This window comes from Stegastes partitus, unplaced genomic scaffold (assembly GCF_000690725.1).
Source record: "Stegastes partitus isolate 25-593 unplaced genomic scaffold, Stegastes_partitus-1.0.2 Scaffold942, whole genome shotgun sequence".
NCBI classification, from domain to species: Eukaryota; Metazoa; Chordata; class Actinopteri; family Pomacentridae; genus Stegastes; species Stegastes partitus.
Window position 1 is genome coordinate 196917 of NW_007578673.1, and position 21331 is coordinate 218247.

At 42.2% G+C, this 21331-nt stretch overlaps 1 protein-coding gene across 1 annotated transcript in view; it reads right to left on the minus strand.

Moving 5' to 3' along the window:
- Positions 1 to 405: 405 nt before the first annotated feature.
- Positions 406 to 21331, minus strand: part of LOC103366397 (coiled-coil-helix-coiled-coil-helix domain-containing protein 3, mitochondrial-like) — a gene marked incomplete at its 5' end in the record, with an annotated part of 67442 nt that continues 46516 nt past the window's right edge. The window contains 2 exons of the mRNA XM_008294105.1: positions 406 to 1098; positions 5687 to 5822. Of these exons, the coding sequence (XP_008292327.1) occupies positions 1075 to 1098; positions 5687 to 5822 (160 nt within the window). The remainder of the gene's footprint in view (positions 1099 to 5686; positions 5823 to 21331) is intronic.

Sequence of the window (21331 nt, forward strand, 5' to 3'; positions counted from 1 at the left end):
AACACTCCAGAAAGAGAGAAAGACAAGGAGTGAAAGACAGAAGTAGATAAGTGAAAAGGGAAGAGGGACAATTAGGGGATAAGGATGAGGTAGAGATCCCTGCTTCTTTTGTAGAACAGCTAAAGCTCACAGAGGATTCACACAACAGAGCTATATAAAGAAAGAGACAGAGGGAGATAGATGATGAACCACAACGTCTGGGACGAATTATTTCCCCTGTGCGTCGGTCTCTCCCCTCCTCTCTCAGGCTCGTTCACTCCATTTGGCGAAATGTTGTCGTGACAACACAAGGGCCCCGCATCCGTCAAAAGATGGGTAATTCTACTGTAATTAGCATAAAACACACATACACGCGTTTGAAAGATGGCGGCCGCTGAATATTTATGGAGAAAAGTTCAACAACAGTTCCTGCATGGTTTCGTCTTTTATTTGCCTCTGATCAGACATTGTCACAAGTGTCGGTCTGGATGAACGCTCAACACAGTTACATTATTAACATCACAAAAAAATAAAGTCACACAAAACAGGTGCAAAGAAGAAACAGGTGCATTCGCGTACATGACAATGCGGCGGGAAAACAATGAGGAACGGACGACAAAATGGGACTGACTATTAGCAAAAATAGACTTTTCTAAGTGTAGGAGTGATAGGGGGTGGATCCAAGTGACTTGTGACAGTGGTGGCTTTTCTTGAGGTGGTCCTGGTTTGATCATTATTGTCCTTTCAGAGGGCCAAAGCTCAGGCCTGCTGGATCCTGTTGGTCCCTGCTGTGTCTTCAGGATGTCGGACAGTGTCACCACCCCCCCCAGTGCCATACTCACGCTAGAGAAAAGACAAAGGGTGAAAGAGGTGGGGAAAGAGAAAAGGGTCTCTCTCAGGGTGCTGTGTTCAGTGCCTCTAGTCTGGTTCGGTTCTGGTTTGGTTCTCCACAGGGTTCTGAAGGGTGCGTGTCTTGGTGCTGACTCATTCCTCTCTTCTGCCATTCGGGTTCAGTCTGGCTGTCAGTCGCTCGATAATCAGTAAATCCCCCCGCGATAAACTCTTCATTGCTCCTTCTTTCCTCGTCTCTCTTCTTTAACCCCCGGTCCTCAGCTTGTTCTGCAGACAACAGCGAAGAAGGAAATGCATCAGAGAGATGGAAAAAGGCAAACAAAAACATCAAAATAAGAAAAACAGAAGAGAAAGATATTTCACACATGAGAGACGAAACAAAGAGAGGGAAGGCCTGAGAGTACAATAAAAGAGAAGGGGATGAAGTGAGCCCTAGAAGTAGAGAGAAGACCCAGGGGCACTGGATTCCATGTTAGTGATAAGTGCAACCACAAATCCCCAGAACTACTTGTCAATAACCATTTGAACCAGCCTATTGCAGCAGATGCCACTGGATGAAAGCTGCCTAAGAGAAGACGAGCGAGAGAAAATAGAAGAAACAAGGGACATAAGAAGGGAATAATAGAGACAGAATGTAAGAAAGAAAGATATCTTCTTTCTCACTGACCAACTTAATACTGGTGTTGTGGATCAGATAAGTCAGTAACATTTCTCCAAAGGAATCAGAGTTTATTTTCTGCACTACTGAACTGACCATAAATTGACTATTGATAAAAACAGTTGCTCCCAGCATTGCCTTCTGCACTATAAAGACTAAAAAGCAGACTTTGAAGAGAACACCTAGAGGACGGTTCCAGTATATTACAACTTATTTCTGTAGTTCTGGCCAACCCTTCTTTTGGTTGTGATATCACTTTCTGCAGTACCTTGGTAACTGCTGAGATCTGGGAACACTAGAAAGAATTCCAATGGGGCAAAACATTCTAGTGGTGCAATAATCCAACACACATCTGTGAAGATATGGACTTCAGTAAAGGCTCCCTGTGGAGGTTTCTTCTTAGTGTTTCTTAACCATTTGGTTTGTGTGTATTCTTGAGGTCTAGCTTGCAGTCTCCTCTTTAATGTCTTTGCTGGGCAATCGCTAAGCTTCTTTGGATATTACCACCACTTGATCTCACCCATTGATTTGTGCACTACTGTTTTGAAGCTTCGATTTCAGCACTTGGAAGTCCATCTTTCTCTTTGATACCAGACATAACAAGAAAGTGGTGGATCTGTGGAACCTGTCTACCACAACGTAGCCCTGCACTACAATATATAGTGCTTTATGCTCTATTTTATCCCAAATTGAACTATAATCTACAGAAATAACAGCACGCTGTCTTCATAAACTCTTCAAACTAGCAATTGAAACCATAAACTTATTAGGAAAATGTACATCAAAGCTTCAAATCAAGGAAGAAGTAGATTCGTTTTCTCATCGACTTCTATTCAATCCGACTTCTTCGTGCAACCAAAGTCGATGCCCCCTGCTGGTCATTAGACAGAATGCAGGCTACTTCTTATTCTATGCATATCACTGACACAAACTAAAAATCCATCCTCCAAACTAAAACAGGACCAAATCATTAAAACATCTTCACTCTCCTCAACACGACGAGTTGAAAACTCCATAGAAACAACTTTAAACAGATCAAGCATTGGCCATCATAGCACCACATAAAAAACACAGTATCAAAGTTGATTTTACAGCCCTGTAACATTTAGTCACATTTATTCCGTAGCATTTATTTAGTATCCGTTACATTCACTGAGTCAAGATGAGCTGCTGACTTCAGTTTTAAGTGTCACAGCAATCCCTGGCCTCGTGCCACTTTAAACAGAAATGACTCCAGAGAATTCCTGGCAGCGTGCGGCACAGATTTTAAATTTAAGAAAAAGAAAGCGTCGGTGCTGGATCGGCGCTTGAGGAGTTGAGTCGCTGTATTCAGTTTCTCGAGAGAAAAAGTTGCACAAAAGATGATTCAGTTTCTAAACAAGTCTAGCCAAGTGTACACCATGAAGTGACAGCACCTGAAATGTTAGCTTGGATGTAAGTGTGGCCAACATGAGGGTTTGTTGCTGTGATCTTCTCACTGCTCGTGTCTTTTTAATCATTTGACTTTTTTCACGACGTCTCCACATGTATCAGCCATAACTTGGCGAGTAAAACGTTACTACTGACAGCCTAACAGGGATTTTCCTTTCACATAATCATCTATTAAATTAAAAGCACAAATATGTTCTCAGTCAAGACTGAATTGCATAAACGTTGAACTGACAAATTCAATCGTTAAAGCGCTTCAGAGCAATATCGACTGAAATGTGTGCATTACAGTTGTTCATTTCAATGCGTGCAAACATTATACCATCTGAAAACACAAACGGGAATCTGTCTCAGCCCTTTGAGAGTAAAAAGGAGATGGAAGGGTCAGTCTAAAAAATGAAGTGGAGAAGGAAGAGATAGGGAGCAAGAGGCGGTCATGCAGCGAGAATATGGAATGAGGAGGCAAGCAGTGGATGGAGAGATCGGCCTGCGTGATAAACTCCTATTCATAGAGGGAGAGAGAGGAAGAAGGAAGGAGAGACTTTATCTGTCCTTCGACTGCCTCTTCCTCACTGTTTGCTATCAGACCTGTTAAGTGCTGAATGCATTAGAAATGTGACCAGGGATGGAGGGATAGTGGACGGAGGGAGTGAAGGAGGGACGGGGCAAAGAGGGCACAAAAGAGAACGAAAGTGGGTCTAAATGTTATCACCGACTGTGGCGATAAGAACGCTAATTATCAGTGACAGAGGCCGGGCAGCTGACGACTCCTCTGTCTCCACTGACTCCAGCTGAAGGGTCACTATTGTAAAACTGAGATTTCAGGGATTTGATTTTCATCCTGAGCGAGATGGCATCTTGAACATCTCTATCTATATCCTTGGTGCTGCAGTTTTAAAGTGGAATTTCAGATTTGAAGGAGGAAGGACGGAGAAGGGGAAAGAGATGTTGTCGTTTTTCAACTGTTTGAGCCACGTTATCCCGCGTCTTTGATGGAGAGGGCGAGAGGATGAGAGGAGCCCGTTAGAGGGCACGTTTGGATCTCCTGACCTCTGGAGGTCAAAGTCACGTCCTTTGACATTTGTTCTTGGCGCGGCTTCCTGCTCGGCTCTGATAAAGCTGTGTAAACATCCTAATCGCGCAGCAGCATCAGCTCATATCAATCCTACTTCATTTCTTCCCCCTTATTTTGTCGGCTGTGTAATTCTGCATATTATTCCTTTAAAGCCTTATCACAAAACTGTTTCTTTTGCACCTAATGACTTTAAAAGCAAGTCTTAGACAGATAAGCACAGACGAACAGGAGTGTGCTGTGATTGCTGCGGGGTGATAAACACAAGCGGATTACCATACCGTCTCAGGTTTGCTTCCAAACAATTTACAAGATCATAACAGCATCCGGACTGTGAACATACCTTTGCTGAATCTTGACGAGGGTTACAGGTAGCTCTCTTAAACGCACGCACACCCGTATCCCCGCGATGAATAAAACATTATGCAATTTACGTGATGTATAGTTTAAAAATCTGCCTGCATCTGACTTTTAGATCTAATATTAATACTCACGAGAGTGAGCGAGACGACACAAAACTCAGTTTTCCCCATTTCCGGGAAAACAATGCAATTGTAAAAAAAAAAAAATCTAATAGAAAAGCTCTATGAATGCAAATTGAGTCCTTTTTTGGGGGCAATGGATGTTACATATTGCAAAGCGAGAGAGGGGGGGAATCAAGTTAATATCAACCTGAGTGGCATTGCTATTACCATACCATGTTTGACTGTGGGAGACAGAGGGCGAAAAAACATTTGCACTTGGCAGTGAAAGGAAAGAGCACGAAGAGGACAATGGCATCTAACTAGCAGCTGCTAGTCCCTTGGTCTTATTACATTAAAACACACACAGAGACAGTCAGGGGGGAACGCCTGTGTCAGCAGGTATTATGGAAATAGGCCGTAAGGTTTAAACCGGCTATTTAAAGTGAGCTTTATTCAGGCGCCACAAGTCCGCTGGAAATTCTATTCTCCTGTCTAAAAGCAAGGAGCCGGCGCATGTAAATGGATGCCAGTGTGTATATTTTATTAATTCGTTTAGACATTTAAAAAGGGAATGACTGCTCTGCTGTAGCTACCACACACATCTATGAACCCAACGCTGCAGCTACAAGAGCTACTTTGTAACACACACACAGATGAAATCTACACTAACCAGAGGAGGAAGCGCCACAACTTACATATCATGCGTCCACGAAGGTGCACGCGCATATTTCTCATTCTTTTCAAAGAGGAGGGGGAAAAAAATGTTATTTTGGAGGGTTTATAATGATTCAAGTTTAATATTTATGTTTTTTTCCTATTTTGCAAACATTCAGTTGCATACAGTGTAATGCTCATTTGTTTAAGCATGCAATACACACGCATTTGCAATCAAAATTATTCAACCCTGCTGAGTCTAGAAGGGTTCACACATTAAAGGTTTTCTGACAATCAGATGTGACAAATTACAACTCTATGAGGTTGTAATCAAATTGTTATTGAAAACGTGGAACCGAACCTCTCTAAGTTGTGGGATTTTTGAAATATAGCCATGTCGTAATTATTCATTCCCTATCTAATATTGCTCTTTTTTAATCACTCAGCGTGAGGGTGTTTAATAATTTTGATTTCATTTGCATATGTAAGACTCTCATGCAAAAGATAGAAATAACAAGTGTAACAAATCATGCTCCAACAAGATAAGAAAAACGCTGCGAGACAAATGGTTCTGTTCACCTGTTTAGCGTCGTTGACACACTGCAGGTACTGAGCTGCTATGTTGGAGCAGTGGAGGGTTTTCCCAACGTTGTCTTTGTAACAGGCGAGGATCTGGCCCTGCAGGTCTGCACACACAGGATACAACTCGTACCTCCTGTGGGGGTGAGAGGAGAGTGGAGGGGGGGGAGAAAAAATAGTGTGAAAACAGGAGAAAATATGGTGGTAAAGAGAAGGCGAGGGCAGGGCAGGAGAAAAGATGAGAGGTAAAGGGAAGGAATGAAAGTGTAAAAAATCATAAGTGTGTGTGTGTGTGTGTGTGTGTGTGTGAAAAGAATGGAAGCATGGCAATTTAACAAAAAAAAAGGAATGCATAGAAAAGGAAAGTGCAAGGGGGTTGGCAGTATAGGTATAAAGGTATAGAAGTTGAGGAAATGAGAACAAAGCCATAGTGTCAGTGTTGCACGGTGTAACAGTACTAGAAAGATACTGCAAAACCCTAACATTAAACCTAAACTATACCCCTTATTGTTAGTGTTAATACTTTCATAGTGATGCCACTTTTATAGAAGCTGTTTCTCCTACGAGTTTCGTCAATTTGTGAATGTGGGGCAGTGGGTGTGCAGCGCTTTGCTTCCACTTTGTACAGGCACAGTGAGTGCACTCTGTGGCTTTCATGCTGACCAAAGGAGCGGCATGGCTGCAGAAATACTTGCCATCAGTCCATGGACTGTCAAAGCAGATGCACAAAGCGAAGTAGCATTATTCCGACAGCATAACCGACAGTCGGGGCGAGCGCATGGACACCACGAACCTTGTCTGTTAAAGCTGTTTCCTATGCAAACTAGGGGGGTCAACATGTCCAGTTTGGTGAAGCAGCTCACCGACAAACAGGTTAGCAGATGTAGTAGACAGTGTAATAAAAGTGTACTCATACACTCAAATGGAAGTGAAATAAGTCTCACCAATGGAGTTTGACAAGGTTATGACAACTATTTAAATTGGCTTCCATATTTTGAGCGAACTTACCAAGGCGGCAAACATTGCAATGTGCAAACGTACTGCAAGCTGCTAAAAAGTGTTCACAAGTATGCAGATTGGCAACATCAGTTATAACAATCTACTGAATCCCAGAAAGAACGTCCTGCTCGCATTTATCTCTTTAAAGGTTCAACCTTTTAAAAGACACTGTGCGATAATAAATGTGGAGAGATGTAAATGGGTAAAAAGCTGATCCTAATGGAGAGTTTCTCCATTTGTGGATATGAAAATGAATGAACACATAATGGCACAATAGTTCCGTCCTGTTGTTTAATGGCTCATTTTCCACTGCATTGATACATTAATTTTTTTCTTTTTCATCTCCTGTTATGCATTGTACTATTACTTTTCCTGATGTTTTCGTTTTTTTTTTGCGGTGGTACGGTTCCAGTATCGATATCTTAAGCCAGGTATCCAGTCACTTTCACCTCAAGAGAGCTCATGCTGTTGAGTCAATTGAGCCGTACTGCAGTCTTCATTGTGTGTGCATCCCCTGCCTTTTTCGATTATTACTGTCATTCCACACCAAAATACCTGAAGCAACAATCAGTGCTACTGTATCCGCTGGGAGGAAGGTCAAAGGTCAATCCAGCCTTCGAAGCCTGCTGTGTTGACCACGCCAATGTGTGCACTACAATATATCAACAACGAGGCCAGAGGGTGTTCTAAAAATGGACAATCCCACAACTATGGCGTCATTCCCTGAAACAAGGGATCCATCAGTGCCATGGGACTGCTGTGCGGAGGAGTGGCTACTCCACCAGTCGATACGTAATACAAAGCAAATTAAGAGAGGAGTCTGTTTAATGTAGACAAGTCCTACCTGTTACAATGTGATGATGACGATAATGATGATGAGGTTAAAATTACCAGCAAGCTAAATATACCCTGCCGCTAAATTAGTTTCTCTTCTTATGTCTTAACGCCCTTTAAAGAGCTCTTGCAGAAGAGAGTATTGATCACTCTACTGGGTATTAAGTAATCCATCCATTGATTCAGAATGCCTCCCTGAGAGCGTCAACCATTTACAAACCGTGTAGCCATCACCTTGGACTGCTTTAAGTGGAAATTTCCACCTTTCAGCTTCTATGAGGAGGTTGTTGTAGAATGTGAACGCTAATACGACTGCTTATAGGCAACACTTCACTAACTTAACATGTGCAAATATGTCCTTGAGGTCTGCTACAGTTTTAGTGCTTCTATCTGAGCTGCTACAGCACTTCTAATGATAGATACTACGTTTAACTTCAGTGCATTTAAATGGGACTTCCTTTTTTTTTTGTCAGATACATGCAAGAGTTGGATCCGTCAGCCAATCTAAGTAGTGGGACGTCCCACCAGCGTTAGTGCCTTGCCCAGTGTTAACTGCTTTTGTCTGTCTCTTCACACACCCCATAAAAATCCATAATGACGATACATGCACATGCTTGGCCTATTATGCTAATGGTGGTGTCATCGTTTTGCTCACATCAGTGCCCAGGACACTCCATCTGCCCCACTAAACACGCCTTGCATGGGTGTGAAAGGCAAAGAGATTTTGCCCGTCAGCAACTCTTGAGATCTCAAAGGAATATTGGGGGGTGAAGTCGAACCCCTGTAGTCAGAATCAGATGTTTGATTTGCCCCCTGGAGAGAGAAATTACCCCTCCGTTGGATGCAAAGCAGGGGATTGGTCGCATGGGTCATTACCCAGGGTGCAATGCAGCAGGAAGCTGTTGCAGCGGAGATGTGTACTTACGGGCGGCACCACATGGTCATATTTGTTAAGATGGCCGCAAAAAATCCATAGTCCTTGTCTGTGCAGGTCAGTGACAATTTGTGGCAGCATGAGAGGTGGTCTTCAGATATTCAACAACCTCTATGAGGGCATGAACACATCAATACACTTATTAACTCTCCAGTAATGTGCTCAGTTGCTACGCTAAACTGGAAATTCTTTAGAGAATTGGAAATATAGTATGAGCTACAGAGTTCGAGGAGCATCAGCAGGGGTTTAGGTAAACCATTTTGAACATCTATTTGGTGCCGTTTTGAAAACACGGAAAGGGAACTGGTGCATCTTGACAAATTGCTTAGTCCATTCCTCGTCAGTATGCTAAACTAAGATACTTGCTGCTTATTGCCCTTTTTATATTTAATGTAGGTGTAATTTTTTTTTGGTAACTAACCTTTAGCATATTGTAATCTAAGTGGTCTGAACTCAAACCAGACTTCTGCAGTTTATATAATCCAGGTTGATATAATCCAGACTTCAGTCAATCACAGGGCTTTTCACTCAGATCAGGTGAAAGTACAAAGCCCAACCACAGAGGAAGTAGGAAAGAGGATAGAAAGCTGCAGAAAGAGGGCTGTTTTTATAAATTCTTTTTGTTCAACTTCTTCCACACTTCGACCTTCTGCAGCTTCAGCTGTCTGCAATAAAGTGAATAAGTGAGGGAGTATTTCTTTACATTTTGCCTTTTTCCAAGTTAGGTCTATACCCTGAATAATACCTGACATTTACCACTTTCAATGCAGACTGGAACATTATACTGTTGGGTGTGGAGAAGGTTCTGCATTTGTGGATCCATCAGGGAGAAATTCAGTCATTTGCTAGGAGGCATGACAAGGCCATTGCTCTGCGTCAGGGTATTGAACGATGACAGCAGTGCTAGCAGAAATCGCTGCCATCCTATTCCTATGGATCCTGGCGCTCATTTATTACACCGCCTATGGGCATCTACAGGGACGAGAGCAGCCACATACACCCACTAATTACTTTCTTAAGCGTTTGCTTTAATGCCAGGTGCATCCTGCTGATACAAACCGCAGTGTTTATCACCAGTAATGGCCTCTGAGAGAGAGAGAAAGACGGAGAAAAAGAAAGGAAGACAGAGGAAGGGAGGGCGGATAGAAGTGAAGAGTATTTCTTGATGAGAAACTAAACAGTGGTACTTCTATTTTTGCTTGCTCTCTCGGAGGGGAAGGGCCTGAGACAGTGGTTGAGTTAATCATAGAGACAATAACACTGTCACACACACTCTGTGGCGGCACGCTGCATCCTCTATCATCTATCATTAAGATTAACATTAAGTTCCTGCTGCCAGCCACACAGAGGCGGCGAGGAAAGACTACAGGCTCCCCTCCTTCCCCCTCAGTTTTACATTAAATGCCCTCGTGTCATTTACTATGGTGTGACTGCTGTAGCGCTATGCAGAAGGGTGAGCAGATGTTAAAACAATAGACATGTCATACCACGAATATGCTATAAACTATACCCACTAGAAGATTACCTTTTTCTTTTTTTTTTTACCTTTCTCATCGGAGACCTATCCATATCATCTCGCTCTGCAACGAAAGGTCATGAACTACATCCGAGCAATTACTACAGAACTCATTAAAACATATCAGTACTATCTGAAAAGCTTTTTGTTTTTGAAGTCACTTGCTGGCCTCAGGTAATCCCCGAGCTTTTTTCAGTCTTGTTATGGAAATACACTGAAGTCACCGTAAACGGTTGTAGGCAAGCTAGGGGGGGGGATTTTGCTGCTTGTGTTTAATTACAATTTGCACCAACAATGCCTTGCCACATAACTATATCAAATACGCCGGAAAACAAGGCAAACATTAGGTTCTTCGTTTTGTAGTCGCTGCAAAGATAGTTCAAAGTATCCGGAGTTAAATGCTGCAAAGTGGATACAGGGTGCATTCTTCCACTGTGGGAATCATAGGCTATCATTATAAATATACTCAAAAACAACTATGAATCATTCAGTTCCCATGTAACCTGAGTAGCAAGGCTTTCATAAACAAAGGCGCTGTATCAAAATCCCAAAGCAAAAAGCTCTTCTTAATAGAGTTAAAGTGATGTAAGGGGAATGAAAAAAAAAAAAAAAGGGATGGAGGCCAAAAGTGCTGTTTTTCATTTCTGGGTTGCTCTGACTGTATAATTGGAGTTTAACAGGCTGTGATGGGTTAGTGTACTGGTCAGTGGTTTCCTAGACTCTTCCAATCTGGATGTCTTTGTATGATTCATTATCAACAAAGTAGGCTGTGTAGTAGCATTAGAAGGTGACTGTATAGGCTATGTAATGGTGCATTCAAATATCCATACTTCCATACCATATCGTTCGTCAGAAAAAATGTCAAATGTAGTAAAAATACCAGGATGTACTAGAATGTCTGGTTGGGTTTTGCAGACCAGGATGCTTTCCTGGCCATTCTGACCCACAATCTTCTTGCATGTGCGTCACATATGTTGTGATGTCTGGCACGAATATAAAAAAAATACTTGAGCCGCTGATAGCAAACAGATAACAGCTCATTTCGCACTACAGACTGCGATGGTCAAAGTTTAAGGCGCATTGTGAATGAAGTATTACGTGTATGAAAAAGCCATGAAACAATGCGTTAGTAGTGCAAAAAAAAAAAGGATGCAAGCTTTGTTTCTGCATCTTCAATTAGGTAGATGAAGAAACAAACAAAACTTTGTCAATCTACTAGAGAAAAAAAAAACAGAGAGAAGTCTTCAGGAGTTGTTTTCAATCAGGAAAGTTGTAATTGTTTTTTCACATCAGCTAGTATTGTCCATGTTTCATGCTGTCCGGAGGCAAAAACAACAGCAGTCATGTGAGCTAAATGCTCACTACAGCAGAACTGACTCATAAGAGGCATTTCCATCATGTAATAAGTCATTAAGTCTAAAATAATCTCAAGCAAAATTGGGGACGTTTCCTCAAACTTCTGATGCGATACCTCAAAATGTCCAAAAAAACAGATTCTGCAAACACGAGATATGGCTATTTATCTCCAGGCACATGTCCACAAGTTGATCTCCATTTTTCAAACTGTTTATTCTGAACAATATTTAGAGGTTCAAAGATCGACAAACAAAAGCAACAATTACAGAAAAGTCATTTTTGTTTTCTCTATGTTGTGGTCCAAAAAAACAGAGCTATACGCCCTCTTGGTCCCACTCCTGCTCTTTACCCCTACAGCCATCACACCAACATCACTCAACATAAACCCACACACTCGCTTGTCAGTAGATCATGCATACTATCCACTCAGGGAAAAAGTTAGAATGCTTCAGCATAAACGTCAACACACGCACACAAATCTAAATTTTATTCCACAGGTTATAGAGCCGGTCATTGCCAATAACTGTCCCACATCCTCCCACTCTCGTTCTCGCTCTGCCTTTTTCACAATCTATATCTCGTTTTTATTTCTCTCTCCTTTATTCCTTCCCTCCATCCCCAGGTCTTCTTGGGATATTTAATAAAACTCCATGTGGTAGGAGACGCTGAAATGAATAGAGACATCACAGCAGATACAGTTGGTTATTATTTGCACTCTGAGTGCAAGTGTGCATCCCCCCCTTTTCCCCCAGAGACAGTAAATCTAAACAGTCATATAGGGGTCTCGACTCGTGCCATCAGTAGCAGTAAAGGTCTCTATAACAACTCCTTATCCAACCCAACCCCCCAACATAAACACACACACATAAACCAAGTCCCTATAGCCTTGATCCACTGATAGAGGCAAGAATGAAAGGGAGGTTGGTTTAGATATCTACATTACAGATTCACAGCTGTGTGTCATAAATCACAAAGAAAAGGGGAGAGAGGGAGTAAATAAAAAAAAAAGCAATGTGGACAGCGAGGGGTGAGGACATTCCTTTGAGAAAAGATGCTTTATTAAGGACAGAGGTGGCTGGTGTATGTTTGTGAGACATTGGGCAGCAAATAAAAGGAGGAAATAATAGCAGAGAGGAGAAGCAGAGAAAACTCCTGAAGCTCTCGTCACGGAGCCTTTGTAAAGTTTTCCTTTAGCAGAAAAAAAGAAATGAGGCGGAGGGGCAGAAATGACACGAGAGACTGAATGTGTTCTACTTAACATATAATAAAGCAGAACAGATCACCTGCTCGCTGCCTCTCTCTGTCCGTCTCCCTCCTCAAGGTGTCCCTATATCATTTAATACAATCCCTTCTTTCAAGCTTTCCACTGCTCAAGTCAGCACATTTCCAAAGAGGGGGCATATTCTGATGGGTTTATGGCTAAGTCTACGTTCCTCAAAGAACATATCGACTGCGAGCTGGAGGACGTATTGAGATCGATGTCGGGATTTTTCATACAATATGCATGTGTTAAGCCAATAGACGGCGCGGGGAACAGTATCAGTCCATTTTTCAAACCTGCATATATTGACCATGACTACCATCTGCTGTAACATCGCAGAGCTGTGCACGAAAATGACATTCATAGATCTCTCTTACTGATACGGCATGCTGAACAAAGTGTTGAGACGCACGTGGAAACAGGTACGTTCATCTGTCATCGTTTCAGATGCATTACAACTCCGAACAAAGACGAGGAGAAGCGCGGTGGGACGAACAAGAACAGGCATCGGTTTCCAGTCTGACAGTGGATAATGTTAAAAAGTCTTCTGCAAAAAAGTACTGACTGCACACAATGACTGCAGAAGTTCACTACTTTCTCTAGAACGACGAATGGCAGAGCACCACTGGTTGATTAATATTGCCCAAAACAGATGAAACTATTGCGGGAAAAAATGCTTAAAACAAAATTGGAACTGTTCGATTGAAATCAGCCACTCTCCAACCCCAAAAAAACAAGCAAACAAGATTATAACGCTTGTGGCTTAGGGGTCAAAATACCAGCCATGAACTGCAACAGCCTCAGTTTAGGTCTGATAATTGCATCTCTTTCTTTCATTTCCTGAAATCGTTCTGGTGATATCTAATAAAGACGTAAAATGGCCACAAAATTAAGATGACTATTTTGAAGCTTGAGTACATCATGTTAAAATGCACTTAGCTTGGTTTCTAATAATAAGTTTTGGTTCTGGAGAGTTGTTGCCGTTCCATTTTACAGGACTTTTCTGTATTTAAAGTTGGAATACAGGACTTCTACATCCATTGCATTCAATGGCAAACGAGTTCACACAAGGCTGATCAGAAATATCAGCAGCAGGTAAATCTGTGTGTATTGTGTAGCGTTTCAGAGATGGTGTCCGTGCTAGAACGCCAAAAGTGACGCATTTTACGTCAACCAGCAATGACTGGGTAGCGATGGTACAGGCTAGGGCATGGCTGAACCTAGAAAGCGTCCAGGAAAACTTCCTGCTGCTCCAGATTAGTGATAGACAGATTAACGGATCGAGAAGTTCATTTTGAGATAATTGACATCGGCTGATAACCTGGGGGGCGGCTAACTGTGGCTACACTGGGTTATGTTGCTATGTACCTCAGCTAATAGATAGTTTTTCATGGTTTCAACTCAGTAAGCCTCACCTTCAAGTGACAAAATGCGCTTACTGTGATGTTAGACGTCAACATGTTCACCAAGCCAGTAGGAGAAGCTGCTATCTGCTGATGAACGCTGTTGTTCAGTGCAGTTGAAGTTAATTTTGCATTAATAGGTTCAGTTTTCTGATTAGCGGTGAACTTTAATTTAGTTAACACACTTTTTGAAACTCCACATCTGCCTAAGCAAACAGAGACAAAGCAGACAACAACTATTAAATAAATGTTTATTTAAGTTCAGCAATTTTGGGTCTCATTTGTTTTTATGATTAAATTGTTGTATTTTTTCGATGCAAAAAAGACTAAACACATAATGTTGGCCATATGTATCTGCCATCCTGCACACCGGCACTTAAAAACGCCAAATTAAGAAAAATAAATGAATAAATCTGCGTTCAGGGGAAGAGCTACAATCGAAAATAAAAGAAAGAAAGAAACAGAAGAGCGCAATTGAAGGCGAGGACAAACATTCCCACAGGTGTCGCCTTACAGCTCGTTGGCAGGTTACAATTGGAGGTGCTTATGTAGTTATCACATTTACATCACAATTATTGTGTAATTATCATCACTGTCAGAAGGGAGAGGAAAGTTTCACACTGCAGAATTAAGCAACTCTGATCGCAGAAGAAGCCGTTTGTTCTGTTTTAACATGACTGCTAATGGCGTCACCATTAAAAAGCACTTGATCAAGAAACAGGAAGAAGCGATTTTATGGTGCAATTTACTCCGGTTTCACACATTACAAGAAACGATCTTACCTCACGTCTATTCTCAAATACAACACTCGCATAGACGAGCAACACATGCCGTAGCTCCATTGACGGTATGGATTACTCTCGTCTGCCGCCAGATTGAGTTCCCAATCACCCCGTTGTCTATTTATCATCATTTGGGTCCGCTCACGGGTTAATAGGGTTAAGAGGTGGGTGCCGGTTCCCCCTTAAAAAGCCCTCATGTTCTCTCTAGTTAAGGCAGGCGTCAGTAATAAGGGGAGTAAATAAATACAAATGATCCAGTTAAGGAGAAAAATGACACACATTTCGCTCACGCTGCTTTTTAAAAGCAGACCTGAGTGACCCCCTGCAGTGAAATCCATCAGCATGGATAAGAGATTGAATGAGAGAGAGAGAAAAAAAAAGAGAGAGAGAGAGAGAGAGGATGGGACAAAACGAGATTCAAGGAAAGCGTGAGGGGGATAAAAGACTGGCCAAGATTGGAGAGGAAGAGGGAGAGGGAGAGGGGGGGCAAAAGCAGACAATAACGAAGAGCGAGTGAGTGAAAGAGATTTAAATTAAGACAGAAAACACTGTTCCTACACTAAGTGAGCATGGAGGGGGACAAAGAAGGATGAGTGAGTGAGAAGAGGAGTGTGTGTCCTCTCTGACCCTCTTTGTAGACACTCTCAGAAGGACGCTGGCCTCAAAGTGCTTAAGATTTTTTTTTTTATAAACACATATCATAAGACATACAATGAAAGATCAGTCAGAGCCACCCCGAAATTACATTGGTAAATGCGCAGCACATGTTATCTGCACGGTGAGGAAATGCTATACATCTGCTCCTTTCTGCTCCATCATTCATGTCACCGTGCTGTTATAGTAAATGGAAATAACAAACAATACGGAAAGGCAATAAAAGTTGTGAGCATCCTAACCATTTGCAGTGCCACGGAGTCACTAAATCAGATACTAAAAAAAAAAAACGTGTGTGTATCGCGTGTCTATGTGTGCGCCCACGCAGGTCCCTGGGATTGTGTGTGCTTTTTCCCAGCCGGCACAGGAAGCTCTTAAGACCAAAAGAAGAGCTTTTAAAGCAGTTATTGACTTCTGGCTCCTCAGCTGACCACCATCTTGTCCCTGCGCCCGGGTTGCCTAGCTACAGAACTTTGGTTCACCCTCACCTGACTAGAGGGGTCAGAACGCCGCTCAGTCTGTCCTGCCTCGCCAACTACTTCACAGAGAAGAAAAAAAAAAAAACACCTCCATGATTGCGACTGAAGTACTTTGCAATTATCTGTCTGCTAAATTAATTCCTGTCATTTTTAGTAATTAAATGTGCTGCTCGGTGCAATTAAACATCAATAAATCATTACTTCATTAATTTTGGGACATCAGTATTATTCCCTTAAACAAACAGGAGCGCTGCCAAGAAAATGGAAAGCCTCTGCCGTGCTCCGCGCCTTATTTACATTTCGAAGCAGCAGGTTGGATTTTGCAGAAAAACCTGCTGGGTTTCCCCCAGCGGATTCATCCTCTTCACTAAGATAAACCAAAGGCGCAATGCAATAGTTCTGCAATGCTTTGTTGCAGGACTATGATAGTGGATTGCATTATGTTGCACAGAATATCCAGATTTTGTGTCCACCACCTCGATGACCAGAAGAAATGCAGCGCCCACCTTAAGCTTTAGTCAAGCAAATTACAGGACCACAATCTTTTTTTTTTTGTTTTACTGCAAGTATCAGTGATTTTCAACATGACATATAGATGTTTTACAAAATGCTCTTCACAAGCAGTGGGTAAGTAATGTGCAGGTAATGTTGTGCACTGGAACAACCAATCAATCACACTGTGTTTTTTCAGTAAAGTTCTAACAAATAGAATGAAACACAAAGTGCTTTAAAAAAAAATACAATAAATCATCCAGATCTCCTTGTAAACTATTATGTTATAGATGAATGATTCAGTAAAAACAACGAGTGATGAACTGGGGAGGCGCCGTCATAAATAAATGAATGAACGAGACTGAAGCAGAAGCAGCAAAAGGAAAACATTTAGAAGAGCAAACAAAGACGATGATAGAAAAGTGAAGCATTAAGAGACAGATGAAATACAACAAAATGTATAAATATATAGACAAATACATTACTAAATTCCATTAAAAAAAAAAAGAAACTAAATAATTAAAATCAATAAAAGCCAAGCTAGAAAGATAGCTTTCCTTTTTGAAAAAATAAAAATCAACATTCTGTGCTGCCCTCAGGTCTTCAGAGAGGCTGTTCCAGAAACATGGACTATCATAACAAAAGGATGCCTCACTGTGGGTTTTTGATCTGACTGAGTAGAATTAAAAGGACCACTACTAGAAGATTTGAGGATTCTTGACGGTTCATAGAATAAAAGCCGATCTGATAAACCAGCAGACTGGCGTAATGCGTGCTCTCCTTAACCGACACACGTGTGAAAGCAGTCGTACTAGAGATACGACATAGCAGAGCGTTACAGTAGTCAATCCTGCAGGTAATAAAAAGTGTGTAGCGGTGTGTGCGTATTGGCACTCTGGCGATGTTCTTCAAATAATAAAACGGACTCTTAGTTATGTTTTCAGCCCAAACCTGAGTTCTGATTCTTAGGGGTTTCAGCACCAATGACCAAAAGTTGAGTTTTGTCCCAACAGAGCTACAGAAAAATTCTCTACCATCCATAACTCGACGCATAAAATATGAATTTAAGTAAACAAAATCAGTTGAGGGTTGTTTGTTGCTGAATGTTTACGGCTCTAAGTGGATGAAAGGGGGGATGAGTGGGCTCTGCTTTCTCCCACATAACACGGAGGAGAAGACAGACTGTCAGTTGTGGTCTCTTGACCGAGGCAGCGCGGCACAACAGTGTTGTGAAGGAAAACAACGAGCCATTTGCATTCAACAAGTTTTTGCTCCACTCCTCCTCATTCCACCTTTTGCATGCGTGTGTGTGTGTGCGCGGAGAGACAAAGCGAGGACTGCGGCTGCTGTTATTGTCAACTGGATTAAATTAAAAACAGATTTATTCAAAAGAGTTTTAAAAAAAAAAAAAAAAATAAACAACAGACAAAGGGAAGTGAGTGTGTAGCCTTAGGGAGGAGAGGAGTGACAGTGAAGTGACAGAATAAAATGAGATTTTATTCTCCGTGGCAGACTGTATAGTATAAGGAGGGAAAATGCTCGGCTTAGACACAACTGTTCACGCTTAGCCGTAAAGCCCAAAGTGTAAAAATGCGTCGGCCTTTCTGATCTTTGACAAATGTCACCATCATGGCAGGCAACTTGGACGAGGACATTAGCAGTGACGGTCCTAATTCCTTAGCATTACATACCCTTGTCAAACCGACCTATTCACCGATACGCGACGCCCCTGTCCCGTCGCAATTCTGCAGGGACCCTGGACCGGCTTCGACAAAGAGGTTCAAAGCCCCGCCAAAGGTTAGCGCTGACAGGAGGCTTAGGACCACGCCACCGTTCTTTTATTCCATCTCTTCACATAATCACACATCTATCATTTCGCTCTGTGCCTGTCATCTTACATTTCAAACCGAAAGCCCCGTTGGGTCACTGCAGCCGACGCGCACACACCCAACACACACTATCCGCGTGAGCACCCTCATTCGTCCTCGCATATGGAAGCACACGTGCGTTCTTACATACATGTAGCACGGTAAAGGTCACGCATTCATAGCTGGACAGCGTGATAATGCATCAGACTTGGATAAACAACTAGTGGAAAAATGTGGCAGCATATAAATCAGAAAGCAGCGAGAGACAGCCTGCTCTCTACGGGCAACTGGGAACTCTTATCTGGAGTCAGTGTCACAAGGGAAAGTGAGTAAAAGCTTTGATCCTGCGTGTACGTGCGCGTGTGTCGAAAACACTGCGGGTACATTATCTGCTACATGTTGTGTATATGTAGCAGAAACGCACACCTAATGTCTTCTGTCTTGGCCTTTGAGAGCATGTTGTTACCGTGTAGTTCATGATTCATGTATATATCAGACACTATGAGGGCCTATTTACAGCTGTAGTGGCGTGTGCTCATTCTCACTTCAGACTATGTTGTTCACAGTCATGAAATGCCAAAAGGTTACTGTGCTGCACTGCCTTCATGCGCAAAATTGTAACTGTGAGAAAGTCTGTACATATATATATATATGTACATATCGTTCCATATATAGAAGTGTGTGTTTTTTTTTTCTCGAGAGTGTGCGATTGCATGTGTGTGGATGTAATGAGGTCACAGTGATGCAGTAGCGTTCCGGTTGGGAGAGCTCCATCATTCTCGGAAAACTCTGGCGGGAATACTGCAGGAGAACAGCAGGGAACAGCTGTACTGCACACAAACAACTGCACGAGCGCGCAACTTCGTACTGCACACACAGCCGACCGTGCCTCCCCCGAGTCGCTACCTCTTTCATTTATTTCTTTCAACATCGCCATAGAAAATGACAACAGTGTGCCGCCGCAATGAATGAAACATATGCACCTCGGCTACCTGCCGAAGCCTATTTGTACCACCTATTTGTGAAATTACTCAGTTAACTTATGTATATCGCGTTCAATAATGAAATTCACTCAAAAAAAAAAAAAAGCCGAGACTACTGCTGTCAGTGGAGGGATACATTCAAAGGGGGGAGACGCAGAAGTCAAATTTTCATCTTGGTGTAATTCAATTGAATCATTTCTCTGCTGCCAAGAATATCTGGTCATGAACCAATCACTTGTATTCCCAATCCAGTTTCAGACCAAAGTAATTATTTCCCAAGCTGACTTATTACGGAGCATCAACCCAGAAGAACCCGGTGCTGCATACAGCTGTGACAGAAACGTTCCTCCCAAATCTCATCCGCTCTCCAAACCTGATTTTTCTGCCTCGTCCCAATCCCGATGTCACAAAGCAAGAAGTAAACTCAACCCGAGCAAAAGTCCTAATTAAATCCTCCAAAGGTATGTATACTGAGATGTTCTAACCCCTGACAGCCAGCCACACATCCAGTCCCACACATCTCCTCTATTATAATAAACCGCAGCCTAATATCAGCCCTAACGCTCTCTTTACAGTGACACGAGCTAAAGTGGGGAAATGAAGACATTATACGAAAGATGTCATCTCCCACACTTTATAACACTCTCGCATTAACATATCAAATGTTAATTCTATCAAGTATGGATAAGGTGCTGACTCTCTCTTTTTTTTTTTTTTTTTAATCTCAAGGGGACATTTTCAGCTCCGAGGAAATCAAAAGCCTTTGCTAGACAAAAAAAAAATATTTCCTCTTATTACTCAACAGAGGCCACAGATAGTATCTTATCTCTGTAGGGTCTCTGTCACAAGAGACACAGCTTTGATGAAACACACACACGGTGCGTTCACGAAAGCTGTTCATCATATGAGCATACAAACATCTTGCATGAACTCGTACACATAAACAAGGATGGGCCAAACACTCCCTGTAAAATCCAATTAACCCTCAGCTCTGATCCCCTCAATGCATCCCTGCTCCCGTCTTGTAACACCAGACCTTCCCGCCATTTCATTAGCGCACGCACACACACACGCATTGTCTTTTCACTATTGTAATCCAGTCACAACCCTGCTAATGCACCTCCTATAATCAAATCCACCAATCGCTGCTTTCTGTGCAAAGGCCCGTGTCACATGACTACCCGCACATTAACCCGACGCTCGCTCGCCGTTAGCACTGTCATTCTGCGCTAATGTTATTCCAGTTTTTTTTCTCTTCTTTAATGTGATTTGGGAAGTCTCAGCTCCGGCTTCCACGAGTCTAGCGCTAAACCCCTGGTGGGCTAGGCTAATCGGTTTCCAGCATTTCTAAGGGAGACAATGATCCCAGTGTTAGCGCTGGCTAATGACGAGCTAACACAATCAGTCTGGCCTCCCTAGAGGTGAGCTCAGAGCCAGGGCCCGTCCTTGCCCCACCTCCTGCAGGCTCCTCATCCACTTTCCCTACATTACTATGGAGCCTAATGGCCTCTTATTAAGAAGACAGATGGAACACGGATGGGAAGGGATTCTGCATCTTCTTGAGTTACATATACGTGTTGGATATGTGCTACATCCATGACAGCTCGGATGTTTAATGTTACCTCCTGGATGATTGCATCATCGCTAGGTGTGGCTGTATAATAATAGGGTTAAGATACAAGGAACACATGCTAAAATGTATGCACTCACACTACTGTAATGCACTTTGGATAAAAAAAGATTCCAAAATATTGATATTAATATTTGTTTGAGTACAAGAGCAATGGTTCGTATCGCGGTGGAGCAAAAGAGCCTACATTTTTTTTTGTGATTATCTTGCACCTTGTGTCTTCACGTGGGTAATGTTTCAAAACTGCTACAAATTATTTGTTGATACAGGTTGATCCAGGTTTGTTTTAGGATAAATATTCAGTATAAATGACATCCCTCCATCACTGAAATATTAAAAAGGCTCAACTCCCGCCTGCTATCATCAGCATGCGATCGGGCTTATCAGCGAACCACATCATCAACATCAGCTAATGGGCCAGGCTAATGCGATTCTGATTGAAAGACGTAGGTTA